Genomic DNA, 25,704 nt, shown 5'->3' on the forward strand with positions numbered 1-25,704 from the left:
TTCTCTTACATGTGAACCTGCCCACGTGGCTGCTTGGCTTCCACAAATGATTGGAGGGAAGTGACTGAATCTCAGAACTATTTAGGAGGTAAAAATCGGGAGGATGTTGCACAACACCACGAATATATTTCACATTACTGAACTGTAAACTTAAATATGGTTAAATGGTCAATCCTCTGTTGTATGTTTTCTAGCTACCCTTAAAAATAAATTATGTAATTAAAAATAAATAAAATTAGGAAGATGCTGATGGCCTGGAAGTGGGCAGGGGCGGAGTTAAGGGGAAAGGTGTTGAGTATGCCATAAATCAGTTAAAAACAGCTTCTGGTCTGAGCAACTTTTGGGGGCCAGCTGAGGCCTACAGAAGAGTTAATCTATCTAAAGGAGAGTTAATAGATATTCACTACACATGTGGTAGATACTGCAGCTTTCTGCCGTAGTACTCATACATACACAAAGCCCATGCCATGCAAATTGCCTCAAAATAGACTCTTAATGTCTGCAATTCCCAGAGACAAACATTTAAGACATAATTATAGGTTTGGATTCCTTAAAGCAAAGCCTCAAAATGAATAGTGCCAAGACACAGAGATGAGTAATAAAACTACAGGTGCATACAATATTTTCCTTTCAATCTAGTGTGTAATCTTGTAGGCCAGAAGCAATGAGATAGGGTGGACAGGGGAGAAAGCAGATGTTTTTTGGTTATTAGTCCCATTTTTCTAGGACATATAATCTCTTTGTTTTCTTATAACTCTTGGCATGTCTGGAAATTGTTGCTACTGAGGAGATATCACTTTGCAAACTTATTTCTCTGAAGTAGTAAACAGATCATAAAGATCATTTACATCCTGAATGAGTGTGCATTCCCTAACTCCCCAGCCCTATGCCCCACACTCTTCCCTCCCTAGCAAAGGTTTATAAATCACACACATCCTTTTATTTAGTTTTGTTGGTAAGAAATGACTTTTTCTTCTAAGTTTTAACCATGCTTCACGGAAAGGACAGAAAACAGAAGAGTCCCTGGCATATAGTCTCAACAGACACTTTTTTGGAAACACTGAATTTCACAGAATATATTGAGTGTATATTCTTTATTGGCTATTGCCTGATGTGTTAGTTGATTAGGAGAATGGTCTTGAGTCCCTAGGCTGAGTGGTGTTATGTTTTTAAAATTTCTTGAAATCTTATCCCATTCACACAAACTTTCCATCTGCAAAATAAAGAGTAACAACCCTTGCCTGGACCTTCCTTAAGTGCCCTGTGCTGGCCCTTTGTGTCCAGATGCTTCCATTGATAAGGCAGTGTGTTCATTTGTTCAAAAATAATTATTGAGAGACTACTAGGCACTGTTTAGATGTTGGACACAACAGCAATGAAAAAGCCAGACAAGGAACCGCTCATGGAACCTCTTATATTTCCAGGGGTTTTTGACTTTTAACAAAGGACAAAGTGCTGGTTTGGCCTAAAGACAAAGGAATGAGGTTTTTATGTCTGATTAAGCCCTATTTCCTTGGGTGGGGGCAGGGAAAATTCTCCCAGCATTCTGGAATCACATGACCTATTGCATCTGCTATTAAGTGGAATCTGACTGAAACCATCAATGACTAGATCAATTGTCATTTTTCTTGGGCCTTTGCCAGGCTCCAGTAAGACAATGACTTTCTATTGAGTATATTCAGTAACAGGTAAGAATGGCCAAAGAAGGTAAAGTGCTAGGATTACTAATCAGCACAGGGGCCCAAGACCACCACTCAGCCATTGCTCTGGTAAATACTGCCCCCTCCCGGTTCTCCATCTGATTGAAGAAGGAACTGGAAGCAGAAAGGGCTGACCAAGTTTCCACAGTAATCTAATCCTTGCTTCTTATGAATTTCAGGAGAGTCAACTGAAATTGACTATTTTTATGGTAAACTTCCCCGTCCCTCTCTCCCCAGAAATGACCTCCTGACAGCAATTAAATCACGTTATAAAACTTCAGATTCCTTCCTCACTACCGACCCCCTCCCCAATCCAAGTATCACTATTGTTTTTTGTCTTCACAATCCTCTTCAAGCAAATAATTTCTTTGCCTTCTACAGTTTGAACCAGGATCTGAGATTATGTTGCCCTGGAGTTGTTTTTGGTATCTTATCCACAGCACTACTTTAAACTCTCTAAAAGCAGAGGCTTTATCTTCAACTCCAACCCCACCCACACCCCATTCCTAGCTGGCACTTAAACCACTGTAGGGTAAAGAATGTCCTGGGAGGGAGAAAGAGAAACAGTTAAGTTAGCAAATAAATAGAAGTTGTGATTAGTGTTGTGCTGGAAAGAAACTGCAAGCTGAGAGCTTCCTGGGAGTGGAAAATGAGGGAGAATCTACTGATATATGGAGTTTAACATTTATGTGTGTGGAACAGTAAAACTTGAAAGCATAGGTGATACGCTGTTGGTAAAGCTCTCTATGGCCTAGGAAAAATGAAAGTTTCCTTAATAATGATGTTAGATGGAACTTAAACTAGGTCAGAATAGGTACCAGGTGCTACAGCTTTATCTATCAAGCGCTAATTTCCTCTGATAGAAAAAACCTGGGCGATGAGTAGAACTACTCCCATTTCACAGATGAGGAAACAACCTCAGTCTTCTGAGGTCGATGCAGAAATCAGTGCTGGCTTCCCAATCGCATGAGCCTGGTTGAGCGTACTTTGACCTTCTGAAGATCATCTGTATTGCCGTCAGTTGTGCTTGCAGTGAGTACTATTCACTAGCCAACAAATATTTATTGAGTGTCCTCTATATACCAGGTAGCCTATTCAAATAACCGTGGGATTAAAAAGATCCTTCCAGGAAGGATCTCCCAGAAGGGTAAAGGAAACAGTCAGGTAAACAAATACAATTCCATTCCAGAACAGTCTGATAAGGGCCGGAGGAGTCCAACAGAAGCCACGAGAAGTCTATCTGAGAACAACGGCTGGTGCGGAGAGGCTGGAGACGTTTTGGAGGATCCCGTGTTTAAGGTGGGTTTGAAATTGTGCCCCCCAAAACGTCGGCCCGGGGTGGGCTACGGCGGATGTCTCTCGAATTTCCTCTTGTCATTTCAAGCAACTGACCAAGAAGGCAAGAGGTGGGCTAAAGCGGTACTGGAAAGGAGGGGTCTGCATAAGAATCAGGGTGCAAATCCTGTGAAAAGCCAGCACACAGAAGTAGCCCATCACACTAACCAGTGGTCGCGCTCGTGGGGCCTGTCTCCCCAAAGGCCCAGTCCAGGCTTGTACGCCCCGCACAGCAAGTCCGCAAACTCAGACCCTGAGGGGCAGCGGGAGCAGGAAGAAGCGGAGGAAGCCAGAAGACCCGAACTCCTTCCCTCCCCTTCCCAGGCCCTCGCCCCCCGACCTACCGCCGAGTCGGGGGCTGGGGTCGGCTGCTTCCGCCGGCGAATCGCAGCCCCTCCCCAGAGCGCGCCATCCGGCCGCGGGGCAGCCGCCCTCGGCGCAGCCCCTCCTCCCGCAGGGGGCTTCACCGTCCCGCGCCCCGTCCCTCTGGGCTGTAGCCGACAGCCCACGTCCAGGGAGGGCGGAGGGAGGAGGAAAGGGAGGGGGGAGGGGAGGGAGAAAGGCCGGCGGGCGAGAGAAAGGCAGCTGCTGGGATCCCGTACTTCCAGAGCCTGCCAGGAGCGCGCACTCAGCGGCTTCGAGTCCCAGCGTCCCAGCCGCGGCCCGCCTCGCACCCCCTCCTCTAACTCCAGTTCTCGGGGCACCCTAGCCCCCTCCTTCCAGACGCTCCTAGGCTCGGGCAGCGGCCCCCTCCCCACTAGCCCCTACGCGGCCACATCCCCAACTCTAGGCTCACTCCTAAGGACGCGCGTCCTCGTCCCATCCTTTCTTCCTTCCCTCGCGCCCGCCCTCCCTTTCCAGGTTTCCCTCCGGGGTCCCGATTGTCTCCGACCCCTTCTTGGTCCGCCCGTGCCGCGCCCAGCCCCGTCCCGCTCGCATTTCCTGAGTCGCTCGCCGTCTCGCATCGCCGCGCCGCGGGAGCGGAGCCGCCGCTGCCCAGGCTCCAGCCCCCGCAGCCCGCGGCGCCCGCGGCAGGGAAAAGTGGGCGAGTGCGCCCTCGCCCAGCCCCGCGCCCCAGCCCTGCCCGGCGAAGAAGGACCGGGAAGATGAACAACGGCGGCAAAGCTGAGAAGGAGAACACGCCGAACGAGGCCAACCTTCAGGAGGAAGAGGTACGTACTGAGAGGCTCAGCGGGGTGGCGGGTGCGACCTGGGACGGAGCCGCGGGCTTTCTCCAAAGTGCGGCGGCCAGCGGGGCGCGGACGCTGGTCTCGCGGCGCGGGCGACTGGGGCTCGGGGACTGCCCTTACCCCGAGAGGCAGCCCCAAACCGGCCCTGGGAGGTGTATCTTACGGGAGAGAGTGAGTGTGTGTGTGTGTGTGTGTGTGTGTGTATGTCCACGCGACTAAAATTGCGTAACCTTGAGGACTTTCTGTGGACTTACAAGTATAAAGCTCAGCTTTGTTTGCCTGGGATTTTAAAAGCGGAATGGAGAGTTGACTCGTGGGTGACTTCAGTTTGTTGGGACCCAGGATTTAATTTGCCTTTTGGAGCAGGAAGTTGTGGGGTGTGTGCTTGTTGTGTGTGGTTTAAGGAAGAAACTCGGGGAAAGTTCTCGTTAAAAGACACCTCCTGTTCCCTGCTCCCTTCCCTTTCAGAGTAAAAAGTTCTTGGTGAAATATTTTTCCAGCTCAGGCATTTTGGATTAATAGATAACTCATCTGCCGCATTCTTCTCTGATGAGTCAAAGACCCCAGACCTGGGTGGTTAGGTTTAGTAAACTGAAGGGCGATGTGGATACGGGAAGCAGCATAAGCGTATAAACCCTTGCAATGCACCAAATGATCATTGAGGCTCTTCATGAAACTGACTTCTGAGCTTATTTTTACGTGGTGCGTAAATGTTGCGACTTCTCCGAGTGTTGGTTTGAGAAAGACAAAATTCAGATAATAGAGGAGGTACCACCAGAACAAACTTTTCAACTTTTTGGTAGTTGTGAGGCATTTGTGGTATCCTATTAATAACACGGGCGCCTGCAGTTACATTATCTGGAGTTTTAAACATTTTATGCCTCCTTTTTAAGACCCTACATAGCTGAGTTATTAAACATTCTTAAAAGAAATGTAGAGTGTAGATGGAAGAAAGTATGCATCTTGCTATGACCTTGAAACATTCTTACAGGTATCACATTTCCTAATAAGTAAGATTAACAAAGAGGAAACTGATTTTAAAGGACAAGATGTTGAGGTTATTAGATACTGTGGTTGTGTGCAAACTAAAATTCTGATAGTTAAACTAGAGGTGGGGGCTTTAATGCACATAAGCCCTCAGCACATTGTCTGTTATAAAATGGGAGCTATTTAACGGAGAAAAAGGAGAGACTCAGAAAGATGAGAGACTTAAAACCTTGGATAACGATGTAAAATGATTTTACTCAACTCAGTTGTGTTAGTAGTGCAACCTAGATGAATTGCGGTAAGCCAAAAATTGTCTCACCTGAGGAAACTTTCTATTTTTTATTATAAACCGTTTCCAAATGTGCAATTTACATACTTGTTTCTAACTGCAAGCGAGGGAATACTACTGTAAACTTGAATTGCAAGTTCTGTTTTATTGACCCTTCGTCGGCTTCTTTGCTGTTTTTCCCACCACTGAAGTAATTTTTGAGTGTTTGCTTTAAGGAACTGCTGCACTTAATTACTTAACATACTAAGATAATACTAAAGAAATCTTTCAGTTAGACTGGCAAACCTGTTTTCTTTTAAGGGTAAAATTATATACTATGAAAACACCTCCCTCCCCTCACCCAATTGAGAAATTGTCACTGGAAATGTTAATCTGGCAAAACAAGATTTTTGTTGTTATTAGGTAATGAGAGATTTCAGTGTCTGGAAACCATAATCTACTTAATTTGATAAGATTAGGTAAAGACACATTTTTCTGCCTGACCCATCTCAGATGAACCAACCCAAGACTGAGGTGTTTGCCTTGTTCCTAGGTACCTTAAACCTTAAGAGTGTGGGATTGCTTGTGATAATAAAGTTACAGATGTGGTGATACAGTAGTCACTGCCTCTTACCTCTTTCTGTTGTCCTGACAGTGTTGATTTTTACTTCTTGCATCTACCTGGAGAAGTATCAGTAGTTTCAGTAAACCTTTTAAAAAAAAAAAACCCCAAAGGACAGGGAGGTCTCAACTGAAGTTGTACAATATATCTGAAAACCACAAGTAAAGTAAGTATGGTATTTGGTGAGTCTCACCAATGTTCTTGACTGTCTACAGAAACCACCATATTTTGGATCCTTTCCCTGCCCACCCAGGGATCAGCAATTTGTTCTCAAACATATTTAAGAGCCTTCCTGAGAATTTCAGTAAACAGAACACACACATATAAAAGGCATATGCCCATAATGACGAGAAGAAAAAATGTTTCCTAGTTTCTGGAGACCATGATGTGGAAAAAGTTCAATCATCATTAAGAGAAAAATAGCTCATTTCATACATCCTTGGGGTGATTTAGGCTTTCTCCTACCACACTATAGAATCAGAGGTTTGTTTTTTTCCTTTTTTTGAGTTGCTTTATTCTTCAGTGCATTTTAATTTTACCCTTGTTTAAGAGCTTATAAAGCATCTTCTGAATCAGTAATGCTAAAACACCTACTTGCTTTCAGGTTGTATAGAATGAATGGTTTGGGATTTAAAATTTTTACAGCTTTTAAGGGTTGGATGTTTTTGAGAACTTGGCCAGGACATGGACTTCTGCTTTGGATGGTACTTAAAACTTTGAGGGAAAACAATTTTAAGATTTTGGCTAGTCAGCCATGTAAGATATAACACATCTGGCATTCTGGCTTCCCGTATGTGCTCCCGTGCAAGTTGCCCCTGTAAGAAAATATCAGTTGTCAAGTCTTCATGGCATCTGAGACTTACAGGTTTGTGTGTGTAGAAGGCCAGTTGATCATTTCTTGACATCATTTTGCAAATAATAAAATCCTAGAATTCTTTAGTTTTGAACTAAATGATGCTCTTAAAACACTTGGCAGTTTGTCCTTGTTAAATTTAACAAATAAAATTTTTGTATCAGTTTCGTATCTGGAAATCTTTTTAGATAGAAATAACTTATTTTTTGAATTTGTAGGGGAAATTTCTTTTGTGGAAATCAGCTGTAATTTGGTTTTAAACTTTGTCATTGGTGTGATGACAAATCATTTTTAAAAGATGTTTTATATTGAGGCACCAGTGTCCGTAATTGGCACCTTAAATTGCTTTTACTGAACTTTTAAGTACTTAAAACTAAAAAAGCAATTGGTAAAATATTGAATCAAAAAGATGTGTGGCAGATGTTGGCAGCAGAAATCAAAGTCAGTTCTTTTAAAAAATTAGCATGAGCCTCTCTTTGACTTATATTTTTAAAGTGCTTATTAGTAGTTTTGTTGAAAGACTGGGATCATGAAGAAAATTCTTAAGAGTTTGCACTGAGAAAGGACCCCACGTTGGTTTGTGGCAATCTCATTCACGTTTTCCTTGAGTATTAAGATTAATCAACATTACGATTTGGGGAAAGGACAGTGGTTTTGTACAGTCTAACCAAGTTTTGGAGTCTTAATCCAAATCAAAGATTGGTGACAGTGTTTTGGGTGAAAATGTGGGTGGCTGCATAGTAAAATGATGCTGGGAGGTCACTGCAAATATGACAAGCACCAATTGTTGCTTTTCCAGTAGTGACTTTAAAATTTCTCTGATAATAATCGTATGTTACATGCAGTCTTTGTTTCCACTGTCACTTGTTTGTTGAGTGTGGCTGGTTTGGGTGGGGTTTGTTTTAGAGATACTTTCATTTTTATAATTCCATATTTTCAATTTGAGAACAAAAATGTTAAATTTTAATGATGGGGGTTGACGTGGGAACGCTTGGTGTACTTTTTGACAGTGACATAAAATGATGGACTTCTTTGAAGGACTGCTACGCTATATATCAAAGTGTGTTCAAAACCTTTGACTTATTTTTAGGAATTTTCCATGTGGAAATAATGAATGTACAGAAACTTATAGGAATGATTATTACAGTTACACTTTTTACTGTCATAACTATGTATGTCTAGCATTGGAAAATTACTAAGTAAGTCATCCCCTGGCAGAGAATACTACACAGTCGCCAGAAGCCATGTTTTTTTTTTTTTTAAAGATTTATTTATTTATTTGTACAGAACTGGGGTACAGGCCAGAGGTGCAGGGCTGGTGAGAGGATTCACCAGAGACAGAGAGGGAAGCAGAACAGGCAGATTGACGAAGTACACTGCTGAGGGGAGCAACGGGAGGGTCAGGAGAGGGCTGCCTCGCCATGTGGTTGCCTCCGGGGCAGGCGGGAATCGAACTCATGCGGAAGTGGCTTTAGTTTCTTAGTGCAGTGCTTTAACCCGCTGCACCATCAGGGAGGGCCCCAAAAGCCATGTTTTTAAAGAAACATTTTTGGTGGGATAAAGCAACAAATTCTCACATTTCTAGAGAAATGTGGAATTCAGGTGTTGGCATGGCCACATTCCCTCTGACATTTATAATACTTATTTGATTTTTAAATGTACTACAGTTCAAATACTAATTATTTTATTGGTGTATTATAATTACTTGCTGATATGTTTGCTTCGAAAATTTAAAAACGTCAATGAGACTATTAAATAATCTTTTCCCCTGAGTTCATTATCATCCCTTGTTTATCTGTAGGTGTTACAGAATTTTTGGCTTGGTCAAGTTTTGCTCACTTACCTTGCTCTACAGGAATTGAGTCTCATCCATTCCTCATGGTCTTCATAAATCTTGTCTTACTCCTTTATGCAGGCTCTCTTTAGTGATAGTTAGCTGCTGTCCTTGTTCTAATATGCTTTCTCAGCCCATCTAGATGTCATACTGCTAGAGCCTCAGTTCCTTTAGCATTACTTTCATTGTGGAGAACAAAGTCCAAAGTGGACATTTGAGAGTGTGCTAATATACCTCTATGCTTCACAAACCGTTTTTCAACCACCTTGTCCATCTTGATCTAGTCTGAGCTGCTTTTAAGGCAGGAGTCAAGTTTCACCTTATATTGCAGGATCCTCTCACCTGAATGTCAGATCCCAGACACAGAATTACCCTCAGAATTCAGTTGAAGTTACTGTTAAATTTCATTCAACAGGACATTACTTTCTGTACCATCTTATTACTTTGTTTCTAATCCTCAGTGTCTACCAAAAGTCAGTTTTCTGACACTAGGTAAAGGCCGTGCACACAAACTTACAGAATTGCTATAAATACACAACTTACAGATCTACATGAGGTAACCTTACTGGTAAGGTTGGTGATGATGAACATGTAAGCTATTAAATAGCCACTTATTTAATATTGACGTTTTAGAGAAAACATGGATTACCCAGCTGGGAAATGACTCTGCATTTTCACCTTGAGCATACCTGGTCTATCAGACAGCCACTGTCCAGGTGGCCTGCTCTTTCTGAGGTGCAATTGGGTTGTCACCGTTTCAATTTGGTTTCTCCTGTGGAACTCAATTTGACCTTTGGACATGGACTTCCAGAAAAGTTTTGGGTAGGTGGAAGAGCACGGAGCTCCTGTGTTCCCAAACAAGCCTGCTCTGTGTGACAGCCACTCTGGAATGTTTGTGTTCAGTTTCATTTGGCACCTTACTGTCTGCCTGGGGGTAGGGGAAAGGGAATGCAAATGTTCCTCTTGAACATTGCTTTGGTCAAAGAGAATGAGGGGAATGAACCTTAATAGGTATAGCAAAAGCGACTCAATGGCTCAATGGCCTTGAGATATCTGGGATTGGGTATTTAGGTGGATACTATGTTGACAGGAGGATGTCATCTTATGATGGGGTGACCCTTTTGCTATTGGGGGGGTGGGTAACTTAGGTGTTACCGTCTTTTAAGTGTACTGGATATCATTTGAAATAATTTGAAACAGCTTTCATTCCCTTGTGTGTGTTTGTAAGAGTAGGGGGAGGTCCTTGACTGCATACTCTAGTGTAAACTTGTACACATGTACCTTTCCTTGCCAGATAAAGTTGCTCAGTTATTTTTGCTGATAACCAGCGACCTCCCCCCCCACCGCAGTGGAAATACTTGATCCATTCACTCAAGAAGCATTACAAACTTTATTATTGAACGTGTATTACTTTACTTCATCCTCCTCACAGCTGATGTAGATATTACCATAATGATGAACCACACTTTATAGGAGCCATACGAGTCAGTGTTGAGTAATGAGCCAGCTGTGCAGTTGGTGGGGTGCTAAGATCTGTGAGTGGTTTCTCCCACTTGAGTGGTGGCTGCTGTTTGTAAACAGACAGGTATAATAAAACCCCCTGTAAAAATGGAGGTAGTAGTTTGACTTAAGAATACTGTCAACACTGACAGGAAGAGGAAACAGTAAAGGGACTGTGTTGAAACTTTTTTGAAAATAAGTAAGACATTTGAGCTAAGTCTCCCTTAAGATCTTTGCCAAATGGGAGAGGGTTGGGCAGTGGGGAAGATACAAGAATTAGAAGGAACTATCTTTTGGGGCACTGATAAACAAAAGTAACAAAAGTCTAACAGAGAAAGAAAGGGTGAGAGGGAGGCATTTGCACAGAAGTCCGGGAGCTTTCCTTCCATTCTAGGGAATCAGACTCTGCCTGCAATAGGTGGCTGTGCAGCAGGGAGGTGGCTTTCTAGAATGTTGCAGTGAGAAAAGGAGAGGTGGCCAGGTTGGGAAGCATGGTGGAGATACTTAGTGAGGCTGGTGCAGTACTGAAAGTCTTAGTCGCAGAGCGAGGCAGTGGCTGGCAGTGCAATTGAGGCAGACAAGAGGTGCTCTCACCTTGCTTAACTGTATGGGAGAGGACCGGGAATTTGATCCTGGAGCCTTTGGGTTCTCTTCCGCATGTCTAGCTACATGTGGATATGTTTATAGGAACAGAAAATGGAGGCCAAAAGGGTAAGAAGTAAAAACAACTAGGAGGTAAAGATGTTGGATTTGAGACGTAGAGGGATAAGTCTGATCTTGAAATGAGACTTTTGTATAAGTATCACAGTAACCCATTGGGCCACTGGAGCGCTTCTGAAATGTGACTTTTGGAACAGTTCAAGAATCTGTAGCTAGCTAGTTTTTGAAAAGGTAAGATGGGTAATGTGAATGAGCTGAAAAAACGGAAGAGGCCTGAGTCTAGCTCCTAGGAAGCTGTGTAATGGTGGGCAACAGAGTAGAAATAGAAATTACTTAAAACTTGAAGCTACATAAAAAATGAGGTGGGATGGAAAGAGAACTGGAAATTCTCCGGTCAAAGGGAAGCTCATTTTAAAATAGCATTTCTTAAGTTAGGACCATAAACATGTATTGTATAATCTGCCTACTCATGTAATAATGTTTGGGGTACCTATTCCATTTGAAAACCTGAGTTGGATCTTAGAGAAACTTCTATGTATATACACATCCACACACTCCTACATTTTTTCTGGAAACAATTTTCTTCAAAAATTGGTAGTTAATGCTCAGGTTTTCCATTTTCCTTCACCCAACCTGTTACAACTACATGGGAAGGTCACTAGCATAAAATTTGCAGGTAGGTTTGGAAAGTAAAAGTGATAAAAGTGAAGGCCTTCAGAGGCTGGAGTGTTTTGATAAGGAAAAATTACCTAAAGTTGCTTTATTCTTTCTTGACTTTATTTGGGGGGTTATGGAAGCAGAATGACCCATTCGTATTATCAGTGTATTCCTTTTCTAAAAGTTTGCTGTGTTTGCTGCTCACAGCTTAATTGTGAAAGAAAAAAAAAAAGTCTAGGAACTTAGTAAAATAGGAGCTTGCATTTGTATTTCTTATGGGTTTTAACCCTGCTGCATCTATTATGATGCGTATTATGTAGAATACCAGAGGAAAGAAGGAAATGGCAGTAATAAATGCCAAGCACTCCAGGAAGATATTTCCAAATTCCAGGCTGTAATACAGTATTGTTAAACAAATTTAAAAAGTGCAAAGGGAATGCTGAAGCACTTATTAGCTAAATCGTTTGGCCAAGATTTGCAAAGGTATGAAAAATGTGGGAGTCTCAAAACTGAGGCACATCACACCTGACAGAAGTAACTTAAGAGTTAAGTTTCTCACTTAATTCTCTTGATGTTTTTTAAAATATGACATTCCTTTTCTCTTCCTGAATTCTTGAGTCACCAGGTAGCTAGATAAGCTGGCTGGTGGCCAACATTATCCTAGGAGAAATCCTAGAGACTAGTTTTTTTCCCCCTTGAATCCCCAGTATCCTGTTTTGTGAGAATTTCTCTTTAAGTCCCGGCTCTCCCTCCTCCCATAGGAGGGATAGGCAAGGCCTCCTGAGAGAAGGTATAGCACAGAAAGTGCTATCTTATTACAGAAGTACCAGAATTTCCTTTGTTCTGGGAGGGGAAGTGCTACAAAGTGTAATTACTTTCCCCAGCATGTGTGATTTACAGGACTTTAAAATGTGCGAGTTTCCAAAGAGTCATCCTTTTTAAAATACAGTATCCCTGAAGCCAGCAGGATGTGATTTGGGGTGGGGAGGGACACACGTGCACTTCCGTCCTGCCTGCTTAGGGACACTGAAGACAGCTGGTCATTCATTGCCTTGCAGGACCTTGCTTTATCAGTAGAAGAACCAGCATAATGTTGGAGTCCAGTCAGCAACTGCTGGCCAGGCCTTCAGTGTTAGGATTTTGCTTTCTTCCTTGCCGCTTTTCTATACCAGTTCCTTTTCCAAAATGACCTCTACTCATTTTCTCAGTCATGAGCAAAAGAGTCGTCTGCACCAAGGGGAAACCACTTTTGCAGGAAAATTCCTGTTCAATTTTAACTTTAAAAAAAGATGTATAAGAAAATTGGGAGACCTGGAGATCATAAAAATCTTGAATATTAGACCTACCAAAACTTATACTTAATAGGTTTTTATTTTGCTACCTTAGTTCACTAAGCATTTACTGAAGCTGTCTACTGTTGCAAATATTTCAGTTTTAACAAACCAAATGAAGTGATAGCCTGTGTTTAAGGGTAAGAAAACTGAAGCTGTGCTAGATTAAGTAATTTGTCTGAGGCTTTACAGCTGATGGGTAGGAGCTTAAAATTCCTGTTGTGGTGCATGAGGTCCATGTGATGTGGGCCCTGCCGGTCCTGACCTCATCTGCTGGGAATCACATCACCATTGATTATCAGCAGTTTGGACCTAATTAAGATCTCTCCAACTTGCCACACTCGTTTCTGCTCGTGGACCTTTGTGCATGCTTTGTTTGCCTAGGTACATAATTGACCTCACTCATTTAAGTCTTAGTTCAGATCTTACTCAAAGGGACTTTTGACCTCCAAATTTAAGGTAGCTCCATGTTCCCATCCATCTGTCATCACATCCCTTTTATTTTCCAGACAGTAATATACTTTTTAGTCACTGATGTTACCTGGTATGCTTAACTTTTCTTGCTCTCCTGGAACGTTAATACTTGGCAGCAAAGATCTTTGTCTTGTTTAAGACTGCAACTCCCAATGCCTAGAACAAAGCTTGGAATTGCTGGGTAAATTTATTAGGTAAATAACTGGAATACAAAACAGCCTGCTGAACTCTGAAACCTCTACAACATTATTAGAAGACTTTCCAGCAGTTTTCAGATTTAATTTTAATTATTGTTCCTTCAAGATGGTTATTTCTGGATCCCCATATTCACTTCATTGTGTTGGATAGTATATTTACCACATACTTTTTAAGTCAAATATTTTGAATGATAAGTGATCTCATTCATGGTGGAGGAATAGTTTTTTTTTTTTTATACATAATACTTTTTTCCTTTGTTCAGTTAGAATGGCAATCCTAGTGCACAGTTCTCCAGGACCACAAGTGAAATGTAGGCTGGCATGGAGTGACCCATAGGAGAAGGCCTGATGAGTTGATTCTCCTGTTTTGCAGAGGTGTATTGGGCTCTAGAGGGTTCCTACTCATTAACTCGGGTGGAACTGATTTGGAGATAGATTCAGCACTGTTAAAGCTCTTTGATTAGTCAGTCTAGTCTCAAGCTCCATGCTTTTTCCCTTTGGCCTGTAGTTCAGGAGAATGCAGGCATTAGTTAGCTGCTTGGATCCAGGCTTTTAAAACCACCTGTAAGGTAGCCAGGAGGACCGAGTGTCTAATCTGGATGTTGTGAACCCTGGTGGAGGCATCTCACAACTACAATTTATACCTGAATTCAAGCCTTGCAGACTCAGGAGCTGTTTGTATTCATTGTAAAGCAAACTGATGACACTCTGGGTGAAAAGAAATGTAAATCGTCATTTGGGCACCAGACTTGCAAGTGGCCCCGTTGTAATTGAACTCACTAATGCACTCATGGAAATAAGGCTTGTTGGATCCTCTTATGGCACTGAAGTCCATAATACTTGCCCAAACTTACAAAAATTGATCATCATCCATTGTCGGATAGTCTTGGGAATCCATCCTTACAATAGTCTGCTATTGACCACATCGTAGATACTTTTCCCTTTTTTATTTTAAAATCTTTTTGGCTCATTTTCTTTTCTATGGGGCTAGGGCAAGTTATTTAAGCTGCTTGTTTTTGTTTCCCTAACTCAAATGTGGGACCTGGACAGGCAACGCCTGCTGTGCATTAAAAAAGCACTAGCTCCACTCCCATTTTCCCACTTCAGCCCACTTTCCATTTCCCCATTGTGATACCAGGGCTGTGGTGGCACGCCTTCAGACATCTGGGGTGGGGAAGGGAGCTGGGGGGGAGGGGTTATGGTTTTAAGCCTGAAATTTGTTTTGTTTTTGTTTTTGACTAAGAAAAATCAATGCTTCTCCTTGAGAAATGGGTGGGAGTTTCTGGGTGTGAGCTAATGGCAGGAAATGACCCTCTCTAAACAAAAGGACTCTTTAAGGCCCATCCTGAGTCTTTGTGTTTTGAGGAGGGGCTATGCAGAAAACCAGAGCTAGGAAATTAAACTGCATTAGAGGGGGAGGGGAGAAAGGAGGTAATTTCCACCCAACTGCTCTCCCTGGTGCCCTTCTGCACCCAATGCAGTGCACCCTGAAGTTTAACTTACAGGGAGAGTGGGTAGTTTCATACTCCCGGGAGGCAAGAGGTTGGCCGGAATGAAACCCTGTGTGACATTCAGTTTAACCCAGGCTTTCCAGTTTTTCTTGAAAAACTAGGCATTCACAAAATGCACATAGTTAATACAAAATGGGGAAAGCCACAGAAAATTTTGTATGCTCTTTGTCTTCATAAGTAAAAGTTGGGGTGCTAATATTTGTTAATCACCTTGTGAAGAAGCCAAAGATTTGAATTATTATGAACAAAAAGCAAAAGCTGTTTTATATTCCCCCCCCAATCTTGAATTGGACCCAGTATTACAGTTGGTGACTTCTGCTTATTTGCAAACACTTGCATTTGTAGTTAGCATTGCTGATAGCAAACATATGTGAAGAAATGTCAGGTGGTACTCCAGCTTTGAATTTGCCTCTTTAAAGTGATTGTTATATCAGTATTTGTATAGCAGACCCTGCATTTTATTAATAGGAAAGTAGGGCTTATCAAAATTATTTGGCTTTTACATATTCTTGCTGACCTAGCAGCAATGCATTTCTTTTAGGCATGCCATTTTTTCTCCCAGAAATATAAATCTTCACACTAATAATTAGAAACAGGTTTTATTGAAAATGGTTTTGTGGTTTACTTAATTTTCAGAATGTTGTTTAGAAAATGACAAACATCTTTCCAGTGAGAAAAACTCTTACGCCACTAACTTTAGGCTTTATATTAACTCTATTTTTAGAAAGGCCTGCTGTGAGTTGGGGAGAACTGTGTGATGGTGGTAGAGAGATGGTTTGCTTACTCTATATAGCGGTTCCTGAACAGAATTGCAGAGATTTAATATTGAAGTTGCCTCTCATCCTATTAAAGGGTTTTGTTAGTATATTAAGTATACTGGAAGAGCATCTTAAATATGAATGGCGGTGAGGGGCTTGGTGGCTGTAGCATTACTTAGAAGATGACTTACAAAGGAAAAGCTGTTTCTACTGAAAAAAATTCTAGTGTCCAATGTATTGATAAGTTTTTTTTTATTTTCTTAATGTATAAACTGAAAAAGTTACTGGTGTCTGACAAACCTGGATATATATTGACAGATTTGTTTGGAGGCACTTAGATATTCATTTGGCATGCTTTTGTTTTTAATGTATCAGTTCTTCACCAATTAATGTCTATGGTCACATCACTTGTATTTTTAGAAAGAAACCTACTACTGTGATAATCCATAATTACAATTCAGTCTACATTTAAAGTGCTTATACATAGATGGCACTGATATTCTTTGCATTAAGAGCTGCCTCAGCTTTCCAGGCATTCCCAACTGGCCTACCATATGTAAGCCTTTGGGTGGTTTAGAAGGATTGAGGAATGGAGTCTTACCTGATTTTATTGGGTGGAGAAAATGCTTTTTGTGTGGACTCTTCACATTTGCAGAACTAAAAACGCTCTGATCAGAAATATTTGACCATTCTCCTCACATATTCTTGGATGATCAGAGGAAAGTGTCTTGCCCTTGCAAGACCAAAATCTGTTGCCTTTTGGTCGTAGTGTACGCAACCTGTTGACTGTGTCTTTAAAAAAAGTCAATAAGGAGGGAGCAAAGATTCCTTGGGATATGGTGAGTTTCTGGAGGGACAAAAATAGACACTTTAAAACATTAACCATCCCTTTACAATTGAGATAAAAAAATGTACAAAATGATGTAAAAATAAACTTATTTTTTAAAAAAACCACCCTTTACTCTCCTTTCTAAGGAACCCCACAGGTCTTTAGTCAATATGAAAATTACTCTTAATTTTTATTGTTGTAAATCAGTGGGTCATGTTATACAGAGAAATTATTGGTATGTGTTTATCCTAAAGTAGGTGGAAAAGTGTTCTTCCTTGCTCATGAATGTAGTCAACCCAGGCAAAGTTCAGTGCTGGAGATCCAGGCAGAGATAGCATGTATTCGTTCCGCTGCTCTCCGAAATCTCCACACAACTAACTAGGATTTTATTTTCCGTGTTGTAATTGCGGGGAGAGGATGTCCTTCATGTCTAGTACAGAAAACCAGCCAAAATCTCCAGGTATGGCAGTTAATAAGGTGGAATTTGGAACAGTCAGATGTATCTATTGGATAATTTCATTAATGGCTCTTAAATACTGAACCAAGTGGTACTCACTTGTATGGCGTTTCTTTACAGATAGAATTGGAGTGTTACATGGTGAGCAGCAGGGCCAATTTGAGTGGGTCTAGATTGAAGGAACCTCTCTAATATTGGGTTAACTCCCTCAAGTCCTGTTAGGAGTATTGCTTTCTTCTTGGGGTTTTGCTCCCCTCCATCACTTATGTCTTTATAGGCTCTGTATTTTTCACACATGCTGGGGTTATATCACCCCATACCTATTTACTTTTTCAAGGATTTCTAGGGGTAACTTAAACCTTTCGAACGTTCCAAGTAAGTAGCATCTGGAAAATGGTCATCTGAGGCTACACCCCAGTATCCCCACACTTGACCTTCATCACCATAGAAATGGTGACCAAAAATGAAAGGGGGATTATAGGGGTAAGGGGATGTCCTAAAACAAACTACAAACTCAGGTTCTGTGGACTCTACCCCCACCCCAGGCCAAAGAGATATTAGGCACCAAGGACTGCAAATCCCATAATGTCATCTACTGGGGAGAATTGTTGGGAAGTAAGAGTGCAGTTAAGCAGCCAGTCTTGGTATATAACCAGACATGTGGGTCTTGGGGTGGCTTTTTTTAAGTAGGCCTTCTGCATGCTATTGGGGTCCCAGCTCAGCAGAACTGGTAGGACATACTCACCAATTTATCTGTTTCCCCTTTTTGTAAATAAACCCTTTATTAACTTTGTTGTGTGTGTGTGTCTGTATTGAGTCTATAAATTCTTTTAAAGCATTTCACACTGGGGTTGCCCTGTGACAATTGAAATCATTCCTTGGAACACCTGCCATAATAAATACCTTCCTTTCCATCCCTACTGGATTAATTTGCAGACATCAGAATTAGAGATTTTCTCTCAGAGGTGAAAGGTAAGCATATTGTCATCTTAAAGTCTTGAGGTTATTTCCTTTACTTTAGTGAGCGCTCTAGGATATTAATGTAAATTCTTGTATTACCAGTAACATCCACTGGTCCTCCAGCAACAAAGTTTCAGATTTTCTCCTGGGAAAGTTTTTGCATATTTTAAATCCTATTATGTACTTAATTCTGTTGGTCACTTCTCCCCACATTTCTCAAAGGAGGAGTAATAATGTATTACTTGGGTTTTAGAGATTAAAATTAAATAATAATTGAATCTGTTGGTCTTCAATTTGCTTTTTAGGAAACTACTAAGATTCCTAAGTCACTTGTTCACATTATGTCCAAGTTGCTTTTTACTATTTTTTTCTTTAAAAAAAAAAAAAAAAAAACTATCTTTAACAAATTCACCTACATATGCCCTCCCCTGCTGCTTCTTAGAAAACACAGGTAAGAAAAACTACTTTTCCTTGCTGACATCTTTACATGTCAGTGGATACATAGTGTAACTTCATTTTATTTCTTTATACATGCCATAGTCAGGATATGCTGTGTATGTTTAAGCGATTCTTTTTGTAAGCATGGTGTTTGTTTCTAGCTTTGTGATATTAAATAGTATAGCCTGTCCTAGCTAAACTGTTCACACCTTTAGTGATTTCCTTAGTTTAAGCTCTTAAAAGTGGAATTCTTGGGTCAGAGGGCTTACATTCAATTTTTAATGTATATTGCCAAAGTCTCTCCTCTAGAAACACTGTAAAAACTAACTCCCACCAGAGTATCATCAACAGGCCCATTTTCCTTCATCCATTTTAAAATGTTAACAAAGATTCCTTTTTTTGCAATCCTGCTTTTCACATTTGTGTGTTGTATCTGTGACTCATGAGTATTGCAGCAGTATAACATGTATTAGTTTCTAAAACCCCATTTCAAAACCTCACCCAGTTATTTCAGGTGCTACTGTGGACACTAAAATTCTTAGACAACTTCTGGACAAAGTCATTCTTGAGTTCGTGAGCACAGTGAAGTGTTGTGGTTTTACATGTTAAGTCTTTAATGTATTTTATTAGAGAGTGAACTTTTGAAGCCCGCACTTTGGGCATTCCATGTGCACGTATAGAATTTCATCACTCATTATTTCCAACATTGTGAAACATTAACAGGTGAAACATTAACACTGCTAAATTATTGCGAGATGCACCCTTATTTCAGAGATTACATTGTGGAAATGTGGTTATGTCCCACTCAGCTTTTCTGGATCCATGATGGCTTGCCTTCAAGGAGAGGTTGGAGCTAATTATTGGACATTTGGTCAGTGTAACATTGGTTTTGGTGAGTCACTCAATCTCCTTGAAAGAACTCTTATAGATAGTTAAAAACCACTATCTACAGTTTTATATAAAAACAATGCCTTTTCTTTGGTGTGGCTATGTAGTCCACTAGTGAACATGTTCCTCAATTGAGGGACTCCAGTCTAGAAGCTGCTACAGGTTTTCTTTAGTCTGGGCCTGCAGGGAGAGAGGTGGGGAATTTTTTTATAACAGTTTATTTTTATATCATTTTGTACATTTTTTTTTTCATCTCAATTGTAATTCCCGTGGGTTTCCCATCACCGAGTCACCCGTGAGCCATCACCATAGTCCCATGCACTTCCCTCCCCACTGAGGGGGGCATTCTTAACCTCCCCAGAGTAGCTGCTACCCTGGGGGTGCCCACAGCACACCAAGAGGTGAGTATGAGGAGTGAAGCTCATGTGGACAGGACAATCACTGTTAACCTCAACCCAAAAGGCCTTTTTAATTGTTAGCAGACCATTCTTGTAGTATACACACCCTCCGCAAAGCCTACACACATGTTCTTGGAGTGTGATTCTGGGAAATAAGCAGATGTAATGGAAACCTTAGTCTTGACTCATCCCTGACTTACATACAGATGGAATTTGCATCTCATTTAATACATAATCTGACAGGATTTCAGGGTAAATTCCCACTGAGGTCACAGAATAACTGAATTCATGTGCATGTGGCACTTAAACTGGAAGCTCTCTTGTAAATAAAAACATGCCTTTCTTGAGTCCTTAATTATGGTTGACAGATGGTAAAGGAATTGAAGAGAACATTGATTTAGTGGTAAAGAGGTCTGACTCCCCTGGTCATTGGTACTTGTTGAAGACAGGCTGAGGACCAGGAATCGTCCTGGCTACAAGTGGGACATACATGTTTTTCTGGCCACTTAGTTATATCCATTCCAACATAGAGAAAAAGGGGGAAAAGAGTTCCTAAATCAACAGCCTTGTGTAAAACAGATGGAGAGAACTCAGAAATCAAAAACAATCTCAGGGTGGATGAGAATACAACAGGCTTTGTGGAAGACATGAGGCCTTGAGGAACTAGTGGTTAGTGGGGTAGGCCAGTTTTGCTATTATGAAGATTTGGAAATAAAAAGGAATGTGGTGGCATAGTGATACTATACGGAGATCTATTCATTTTTAATGAATGAGTAGATTTGAGTACATTTTAAAGGATTTTTATTTGTCGTTTGTCTTTGGTTCCCAAACCTGGACTGTTGATGAGGAGATAGATGACAACCTACAGAAGGTGTGAATGCGCTTAGCCTTTTTTTTTTTTTTAAACGAGGCTGTGTAAGTTGTTCACAAGATCACATTGGGGGAAAAAGTTTACTTTTTGACTATTGCCCTCATTTAATGAAGCCATTTACTCCATTACTACCTCTGTTTCTTTGCTTCTCCCTAATAGCAAGCTGTTCAATTAGTCATGGTGGCTCTTAGCTCTAGAAATGGAAATAAACTCCTGGGTGATAGTCATAACAAGACACTAAATTACTGTATTAGGTCCTCTCGATACAATGGAGAGCAAATAGACATTGTTCTTCACCTTCCTGGAACTTAGTGTGGTGGGAAATTGTATATTAAATATAAGAATAAATGAGGGGCCTCCCTGGTGGCACAGTGGGTTAAGACTCGGCACTGTGAAGCAATCTGTAGCCGCTTCAGCACTTCACCAGTTCGATCCCATGGCCAGGGAGGTGACCCACATGGCACAGCAGACCTCCTGTCTCACCCACTGCTCCCCATAGCAGTGTATTTCAGTCAATCCACCTGTTCTGTTACCTGCTTACTCTAGTGAATCCTCTCATCCCCCGCACTCTCCCCCCATCTCTGCCCTACTTCCCAGCTCTTGTATGCATGAATAAATCAGTCTTTAAAAAAAAAACTACATACTGATAACACATATGAAGAAAAAGCGTAGGTGGTACAAGAACTATAGCTTTTAGTAACAGGGACTTAGTTTTCTTGGTCCAGGCATAGTTCACATCACTTTGTGTTCGTTAAATTATGTAGTTCTCATGCTACCAGGTAGCTGCTGATCATCATTATTCCTAATGTACAGGAGGAACTGAAGCTCACAGAGTTCTGTAACTTTAGGCCCCAGCTAGTAAATAGCAGAGTCTGGATTTGAATCTGGGTGGTTCAAAATCTGTCATCTCATACTGCCAGTGGAGTACTCTTTTCTTAAGTGGAGTGTATTTCAAGCAGATCAAGGGGTCTTTTGAGCCTAGTACCTCTCAGACTCTTGCCTTCATAGGAGAGAGGAATGTGAGCTATGCTGCTTGCGTAAGCACTCAGTGATCATCAGTGTGGCAACTCCTTTTCAAGGAGGTGAGTCACCCAGTTTTATATAGCGTCTCCAGTTTCAGAAAATCTGGGTGACCTTTGACAATCACAAGTCTAATCTTTCCCACCTTTTCCATCCCACCTGTCGGACTCTAAATTAGTCCCTTGGGGCAATTGACTTTCTCTCACCTTTAGCCCATGTAATAATAGTGGCAGATTATTAAAAGGTGTTACTCCCCGTAAATCACCTAGCTCCCCCCAAAATTCAGATGCTCTTTGATCAGAGGATCCTGTGTTTGTGAAAGTGCTGTGAAGACTGAGCACTCTCTATTACTCCTATGACAATGGGTACGATCTAGATTTCTTGAGCTGACATTAAAGATGTCCATGACCACCCCTTCCTTCTGTTCCCAATTTGGTATCTGCCATCTGCTACTGAGTACTGTCTCCTTTAACTCCACCCCAGTAACTGAGCTGTTGATGGTTATTATCACTTTTAAAAAGTAGCTTGAATAATTCCCATTTAAAGTTTAAATGGGAATTATTCAAGCTAATTCCGTGGGGTTTTTTGTGTATTGAGTAAAATAATATCCATCATGATTACTGTTCTAGAACATTTTGCAGCCAGCCTCACCTCCCTACCCGAAAAAACTACTATACTTCTTTTCAGTCCCTTTCAGCTAAGACATTTTTATCTTTGTGGATTTGCCTATAGTAGACATTTTATACAAATAGATTAAGAAAATATGACCTTTGTGTCTGGTCTATTTCACTTAGTATAGAGTTTTTCAAGGTTTGCCTATGGTGTAGCTTCAATTTGTACTTTGTTTCCTTCATGACTAATACTGCACTGGATAGATATCATATATGTACTGTTTATCCAGCTGTCATTTGATGAACACTTGAGATGTTGCCCCCTTTTGGGTGTCCTGTTCTTAGAAAACATTCCACCTCTAGGCCCCAGTGCTTTGAGTGCTTTCTCCATCCTATGTGCATACATTTTTTTCCCTTCTAGACTTTGTAAGCTTTGCTATTCAACAATCAACTTGTGGGACTTTAACCCCATAGGACTATCATGTCCACCTCTGACTTAGCCCACTAAATATGCTACCCAGACCTTTCTTTAGTTTCAACATGTATATCTTTGATTTTTTTTTAAAGATTTATTTTTATTTATTTGTGCATACAGAACTGGGGTACAGGCCAGAGGCTCAGGGGCAGCGAGAGGCTTCACAAGAGACAGAGTGGGGAACAGAACAGGCAGATCGACGAAGTACACTGCTGAGGGGAGCAGCGGGCAGGTCAGGAGATGTCTGCCACGCCATGTGGTCACCTCCGGGGCAGGCAGGAATCGAACTCATGCAGAAGTGGCTTTAGATTCTCAGTGCTGTGGTTTAACCCGCTGCGCCACCAGGGAGGGCCTGTCTTTGATTTTTTTTTTAAACTTTTCGTTTATGTATATGTACATGCATGTGTTCGTGTGTGGCTGATTTTGTACCAGGCACATAGTGGGCAGTTGGATTAATCAGTGAGCAAAGCTTAGAGCATTGCCATTGTAGGGACATCAGATTGTAGCAGAGCTTAACATATAAATATATAATTAACTGACATATTTCCAGCACCTGGCCACAAGATGTCATACAGTGTAGATTTCTCAATGCACATTATATGAAACTATTACATTGAGACTTTTTTAGTTACTAAAAAAATTTAATGAAACACTAATCCTCTCCAAACTGTATAGGTTGCTGTCTTATTTCTTCCTGGCACTGTAATCACAGCTGCCCTTTGTTCATGAGATAGAAAGGATATTAAGTAGCCTCTTGGAGAATAGAAACCAACTCAGAGAAAGCAAATCTCACATCCTGTTACTTTCATGTCTTTATTCCAGACCTCTGCCAGGGTCTTGCTTCTATCCTAGGCATTTGTTGGAGTCTTAATCTGAGGATTTGTGGAGACCCCATGGTTGGTAGGGGGAAGTGTCTATTCCTTCCTGGCAAAGTTGAGAAATTTCCTTCCTCCTTCCTGTTCATTAATAGGAAAGCATTTATTCAGTTTCTGACAGAATTGTGGTGTGTCTAGACCTAAGCCTGGCACCCAGAGAAACTGGCCAGAGTTCCCCACCTTGCTGACATTAGCTGTATTTTGTCAGGTATCTTTCATCTTCAGTCTCTCTCGGAAATGATAGTAGCATGGCCTCTCTGAGTATCATGAAAACTAGTGAGTTAAAATTTGTTGAGGTCTCTGGAAATGTTAAGTGCTTAGCATTCTTATCTTCTCTGTGAGTACACTTACCTTATAAGGCTGTTTACTGGGCCTGAGTGACTTTTCTGTTGGGGAGTTGGGCCATTCGGTAAGACTACATGGCCAAGGCAGTCATGAACATGTTCTCAGAATGGGCTCAGATTTTAATACTGCGATACCACTTTTTTGCTAATTGTTGTTCTAACACGTACTTTCCATCAGCTTCATTGCATCTATTTTTAGCACTTTGTCCCCTCTGAAAACCAAGTATAGTAAAATCCATTTGAACAAAATGTTCTAAAGTTTAAGTTCTTAAGTTTTCTTTTTCTGGTGAAAGTGAATTTATTTTTCCCAAGATTATCTTTGAAGTGAATTCTTTCTTTAAATGCTGCATTTCAAAGGGAAATGGGCAAAAGATTCTGATAGGGTCAATGAAGGAAAGTGCACAGGTAATCAATATATGTAAGTACAAAAGCCCACTGTTCTATAATAGATTTTTTTTAAACAGTAGTATGTTTGAAAGCCAAATTTAAAGATTTTCTCCTCCTCCAAATTTGGCTATCAGTATAGTGACATGTAGATTTATAGTGTCATAGGTGTTTTGTTTTTTAGTTGGAAGGTCCATCTAAGGCTGTTTAACGTCCTCACTTGAGCAGTGAAGACACCTTAAACCCAAGGTACAATCTGGAGCCCATCCCCTTTATAAGTCGGCTACACTGTTCTTCTTGGCATTGCTCTCTCTGAAAGAGTTCTTCCTGGATCCTCTTGATGTGTAGTAAAATAAACCTTTACGTTTTGAATTTGTCAAATACCCAGAATAATAACCATGGTCAGCCTGCCTCTTACAGTGCTATAAAGGTGAATGCTGTAAAGTTAATCCCAGTCACCTTTTGGAACCAAAAAAGGTCTCAGAGAGGGTAGAAGGTTAGAATATTATTTCTTCAATCTGTATAGACTTCTAGAACTTTTCTGTCATACCTCCCTTTTAAAAAATACCAACAACAGATACTGGGGTTATTGTTAACCTATTTTGGCTCAGTGGGCTACCACCATTTTCATTCATGATACACTTTTGTTTGCCAGGGCAGGTAGGTACCTTGTGAGTAAACATAAATGCTACTTAGAAACAAATATTTTTGGTGAGCTTTGGACTTCTGTTTGTATGAACCTATAATCTATTTATAGGAAATGGTGCCCAGTTGAGGTACTTTGGCCTTAGTAGCTGTGAGAAGTGGGACAAAGTAGGCAGGGTCTGTTGCTGTTCGCTCATTTGATTAGAACAGTATGCTAATAAGCCCAAGGTCACTGAACCATCCCATGCAGCCATCCTCTGCTCTGCCCAGATACCAAAACTTGGCCAGGATACTGGGCAGTGTGTGTCATTGGTCATGAAACTGGGCAGATGGATCACCAGACCCAGAAAGCTAGTACACTATTTGTGGTTCTTTAATTTATGGGGCTGTCACAGAAATTTTGCACAGATTCCTTAAAATTCTTTTGATAACAAAATACAAGTCTTTCAAGGATTCCAGGAAAGAAAGGAAGTAAAGTTTACATGTTATCCCACTACTTACTCTGCTTTGAATTTTCACTATTCTTAGCAGTTTGACTTCTGTGCTAAGATGGGTTTTCCTCCTCTCTGACCCCTCCCCACATTCCCTTCATCTTTTTCATTGGTTTAATCTTAATATGGTAGCATTTTCTA

At 41.1% G+C, this 25,704-nt stretch overlaps 1 protein-coding gene across 4 annotated transcripts in view; it reads left to right on the forward strand.

The window, feature by feature from the left end:
- The first annotated feature begins 3,662 nt into the window (after positions 1-3,662).
- The window catches only part of RBPMS (RNA binding protein with multiple splicing), a 155,676-nt gene continuing 133,634 nt past the window's right edge, over positions 3,663-25,704 (forward strand). For all 4 annotated transcript variants that reach the window (XR_001145447.1, XM_004682211.2, XM_004682210.2 and 1 more), the window contains exon 1: positions 3,663-4,207. Coding sequence is in view for 3 of the 4 variants with exons in the window: in XM_004682211.2 (XP_004682268.1) it covers positions 4,142-4,207 (66 nt within the window). In the remaining variant the exon portion in view is untranslated. The remainder of the gene's footprint in view (positions 4,208-25,704) is intronic.

The sequence above is a fragment of the Condylura cristata genome, unplaced genomic scaffold (genome assembly GCF_000260355.1).
Source record: "Condylura cristata isolate star-nosed mole 26May11 unplaced genomic scaffold, ConCri1.0 scaffold00014, whole genome shotgun sequence".
In the NCBI taxonomy this organism is placed as follows: Eukaryota; Metazoa; Chordata; class Mammalia; order Eulipotyphla; family Talpidae; genus Condylura; species Condylura cristata.